This window comes from Ailuropoda melanoleuca, chromosome 2 (assembly GCF_002007445.2).
Source record: "Ailuropoda melanoleuca isolate Jingjing chromosome 2, ASM200744v2, whole genome shotgun sequence".
Lineage (NCBI taxonomy): Eukaryota > Metazoa > Chordata > Mammalia > Carnivora > Ursidae > Ailuropoda > Ailuropoda melanoleuca.
In genome coordinates this window covers 3,152,545-3,157,306 of record NC_048219.1, presented here as the reverse complement: position 1 = coordinate 3,157,306, position 4,762 = coordinate 3,152,545, and the positions used below count along the sequence as shown (strand labels likewise).

At 56.7% G+C, this 4,762-nt stretch overlaps 1 protein-coding gene across 3 annotated transcripts in view; it reads right to left on the bottom strand.

Moving 5' to 3' along the window:
• Window positions 1–2,563, bottom strand: part of EPHB2 (EPH receptor B2) — a 136,737-nt gene extending 134,174 nt beyond the window's left edge. Inside the window, exons 1-2 of one of the 3 annotated variants that reach the window (XM_002919539.4) lie at window positions 2,463–2,563; window positions 1,028–1,092 (exon numbers count right to left, since the gene is read on the bottom strand). In XM_002919539.4, coding sequence (XP_002919585.3) covers window positions 1,028–1,084 — 57 coding nt within the window. In that variant the 5' untranslated portion in view covers window positions 1,085–1,092; window positions 2,463–2,563. Of the gene's footprint in view, window positions 1–1,027; window positions 1,093–1,392; window positions 1,412–2,462 lie in introns of those variants that run through there. The other 2 variants (XM_034646193.1, XM_034646191.1) reach the window with 2 other exon arrangements.
• Window positions 2,564–4,762: the final 2,199 nt, after the last annotated feature.

Below are 4,762 nucleotides of genomic sequence, written 5' to 3'. Positions count from 1 at the left end.
CCGAGTCCCAGTGGGAGGAGCTGGGGTGGCGGGAAGGGCACTGATGGGTTGGGGGAGCCCAGAGCCCTCTCCGGAGCCCAGGGGGATGAGGAGGGAATGATATAAAAACTGATGACCATGACAATGATGACGGTGGTACGACTAGAGCTACTCATTGTGGGGGCTGGGGGCGCCCTCTGCCAGGCACTGTGCTGACACCATGCAGGAAAACCCCACAACAGTCTGGTGCGGAGCACATGACCACCATCATTTCGTAGGTGAGGAAACTGAAGCTCAGACAGGTTAAGGAACTGGCCCCAAATCACGCAGCTGGTGAGTGGCAGGATTGGGACAGAATTTCAGGCACGTCCGTCCCCACAGCCTGTATGTAAGTTGGTGCCGGAAGAAAGAGGACTCTCACATTGTGCCTGCTCTTGCTCTTGAGGGACTCACAGCCTACCTGGGCTCAAACCACTGGCCCAGGGAAGTATGGGACTCATGGAAGTGTGATGATAAGAGCTCAGGGAGGGGGAGCCTTGTGTTATGGGGACCTAGAAAGGGGGCCCAGAGGACTCGGTCACAGCCCTGGTTACAAACCTAAGCCCCATCGCTAACTAGGTGTAATGCCCCTGGCAGGCAGCTTCAACTCTCTGAGCCTCAGTTTCCTTACCTGTAAAATGGAGGTGTTTCCTCCCCATATGATTGGCGATGATGTGTATAAAGGTGCTTCCTTGATACAGTATGTGATACAGTGGGTGCTCAGAAAACGACAGTTCACTTCCCTCATCTGTAAAATGGGGGCAGCGCAAGTTCCTACTTCTCAGCCTCGCCCTGAGGATGCCACGGGATAAAGGCTGAAAGCAGCCAGCATGTTGTCATGGTAACCGGCACTCCATCAATAGTCGGGGACCAGGAGGGCGAGGCAATAAGAGGCCAGCCCTGGGCCCTGAAGGAGGGAAAGGGGCTGGAATTTCGGGGCATCCAGGCCCTGCAGCAGAACCCGAGGTCTTCTGAGGGACCAGGCAGGGTTTGGGGACCACCGACTCACCCCTGAAGGAGGATGCACGATCCAGCCCAGCTCCGCCGTCGCTGTGGTTGAGTCCATCAGCGTTTCTGTGAGGAAAGCCAAGAGTCACTGCCACCCACCTACCGAGTGCTGTCAATCGCCCCAAGACCCCCACCCCTCAAGGGCCTTCTTTACCGAGCGCCACCTACTTCCATTGCACCAATCAATCATCTGGCTGTACTCTGGCAGACTACCCTCCCACTAGGTCTCCCACTCCACGATCCCACCCACTCCCACCTTCCGGCCAATCGTCTGATTCTACCCCTCCAGGCTCCACCCCTTAAAGCGCAGCTCCAACCCTTCCGCCGGTAGTCACGCCTCCTCTCAGCCCACCACGTCCCACCAACCTGGCTACTGCCTCTTCCCTCCCTTGCTGGTGGAGAAGGGTCTTAACCGGGACTCTCCTGGGTGGGCTTCAGAGAGTCCACCAGGCAACCCTGGAAATTTTATGTCAAACTTTGGGTAACTGCTTTTCAGCTTCCATCAAATTCTCAAGAACTGGACTGTGGCCCTTAAATAGGCCTCTCTCTTTGGTGCCAGCTAAGCCCCATCAGTTACCCCACCTCGGCTCTCTGGCCCAAACTTCCTATCGGGGACACCCTCCCCCCTTTTCCAGGCACCTGGAGTCCTCCATAGTGTCCCCACACTGGGGCTCCTCCCCCCCCAGGGCTCAGTCACCTGTGCTCTTAGGATAGGGCCCTGGGGGGGGTGGCAGGGGGGGTGTTGAGGGTGAGCCCTGTGCCAAGTAGCTCCAGTCTGTCACCTGCCCTCTGGGAGTTGAGGAAATTCAAATGAGCTTCTGAACCAGCCAGGGCCCCACTTGCCCCGCCCCCCACTCCAGCAGCTGGATGGAAGGCGCCACACAGCCTGTGACGAAGAAGACCCCGAGGGCCAGAGAGAGCCCCTTTCTTCCCCAGATAAGGCCCAGGAGCCCTTCCCACTTCCCCTTCCCTGCCATAGGGAATTCAAAACACTTCTTGAGCTGAACTACAATGAGCAGATTTGTATTGGCCCCCTTCAAGCGTTCATTCAACACATATATCCTGATGTTCCTTACGCGCCAGGCACTGGGGACCCTGAGAGAGAATACGGCGAAGAGTGAGACCCTACTGTGGAGCTGTTCACGGTCGAGTAGTGGTGATAAGGCGTGAATACAAATAGCCACGAGAGAGCAGGCAGAGAGACCGAGGTCACAGCTGGACCTTCCACGCCACCTAGCTCCGTGTGTGTGGGTGACGTGCCCCAGCAGACCTCACTCATCGGTCCACCACCCCCCCACCCCCGTGGCTGCATGATGCTCCCCACCACGGTGGGCCAGGAAACTAACACCCGCCACTTGAGATGCTAACCCTGGCCCAGCCCCACGGCTTCGTTTCGGAGCTAGGGCAGCAAGGCACAGAGATGGGAAGAGACTTACTGAAGATCCCGTAGGAGCTGGTGGCAGAGTGGGCGGTGCAGATCTCCGGCCTTGGACGCTATAAACTTCTGGATACTTAGTTGGATAGCCTGTGCTGGATGAACTCGGGGGAGGCTAGTGGGGGCAGGGGGCACAGTGCCCAGGCCACTGTGAAGGTCGAAATGGGAGCAACAAGGTCTTGAACTAGGGCAGGAGCGGCATGGATGGGAGGAAGCATTCAGCCAGAGGTGACTCCAGTCAGACCCACGAGCTGACAATGGAGGAAGCAGCAGTGTCCCTATGACCACCTGTGGCTGATGTCTGCAGTCGCTGTGTCCCCTTGCATGGGGGGCTGGTGATGGGGGAGGAGGGGTGCCAGGGACGGACGGTGGAGTCCAGTGCCAAGGGCATCTTTCTGATGGCAAATTGGAGGGAAGTTCTATTGTGCCGCTCTGGAGCTGAAAAAAGGGTTCCTTTTCACACTCCGAATGCTACAGATTTTTCTTCCTGGAGAGAACAAGGGCTGAACTTTTAACCTGTTTTCTCTCATCGGCCTCAGCCAGAGACGCGCCAAGCCGGGCTCTCTGCCTGGGCCTGAGGAACAGCTGCTGGGAGCCGTGTGGAACAAGGGAGAGGAGACTCTGCTTGGGACTAGAAAGGGGTCGGGTGGGGGAGGCAAGCCTGCCAAGCAGGTGGCCTCACCCCTTGGCTGGATTCTTGGGCTGACCCAGAGGCCAAGCTCTAGAGGATTCCATGGCCCAGAGGAGGGGCTGTGAGCTGACATCCTCATTGTATGGGTGGAAGCTCAGACCCAGAGAGGGCAAAGGACTTGCCAAAAGTCACGGACTAAAGGCTGGTGCTCGAACTCCAGGCTCCCAGGCAGCTCGGTCTGGGGGATGTTCCACTGCTCCCCAGCTCTGCCTCCCACCACACCTGGAACCAGTAAGGGGAGGATTTCAGGAAGCCAAAAGTCAAAGGGTTAGTTGGTTCACAGACAGGAAGGGGCTAAGAGGGAGTGTGAAGTTTGCAGATCCCCTGGGTGGGCAGCATGCAGGAGGCTCCCTTCTCCCTGTGCCAATCCTGGCTTTGTCCAGAAGCCTGCCTCTGGGAAAGCTGTTACCCTTTGGGGCTGTGGCAGGAGGACACCCATGGGTGCTCTCCCCCCAACTTACCCTCGGCCTTTTGCTTTTCAATGTTGACACCTCCCTCCACCCCACTGCACACAAGGCAGGTAGGCAGAGCAGATAAAGTAGGGGTCGGGAGGTCGGAGGGACTGCGATTCTAACACCCGCTCTGCCACCTACTTGCCTTGTCACCTTGGACCTGTAACCTTCCCAAAGCCTTAGTTTCTTCACCTGGAAAATGGCCATAGTGCCTTCTGAGTGGGGCTAGGAGGACGAAAGGACAGGGAAACATGTTAACTTTGGGCCCAGCACAAACCAGAGCCTCGGTGAGTGGCAGATAATATTTTTTTAGACCGAGTGTGGTGTTTTTGGCTGATCCAGGGCCTGCACACACGCCATTTCCTCTGGACTCATGAGGTGACCCCCGAAAGTGAAGGCGGGTCCTAGAGGCCCCCCCACACTCCAGACAGTGCTTGCCAACATCTGACAAGCATCAGCCTCTTGCTCCAGCACTGCAGCCCCTGGGAAGCCCTTCCTGATCCGTGTGATGCTGCTTTGCTGGGCTGTCCTGAGTTTCCTCTTTGTTCCTCTCAAAATGAGCATGAAAGTCACATTCAGTTCCCTGGGGAATCTGTGGCTAGGTCTTGCCCCAGGAACCTGGGCAGGTTCAGAAAGCCAGGCCACGTTCCACCACCAGCACTTCCTTCCTTCTCCCCATAACACCCCAGACATCTCCCCTCCAGTCCCAAAAATCTGCAAAAGGGAGAGAACTCATGGTCACCGAGACAGAGACCTTTCTATTAGGACCTGGAGACCCTCACCAACGTTCTTCCAACAATGCCAAGACATAGCTGATATCATCCCATTTCACAGATGGGAAAACTGAGGCTTGTAAAGGCTCAGGAACTTGCCCAAGGTCACACATCTTGCATTCACAAGCAGTGCTCCAGCTGCACGGACGGTGTGGGGCTCTCTCTCACCCCAGTACCCCATACATACTGTTCCTTCTGATCATCTCCCCCTCCACACCTCCTCTGCCTGCCCCCAAGACCCAGCATGGGGCTTGGCACATAGTAGGTCTACAGTCAGAGGCTGAGATCACCCCCCCACCTCCAGGCTAACGTTCTGCTCCATCGGAACAACATTCATGACTTCAGCCGTTGCCACCTACAATCTGTGCTATATTTAGCTACTATT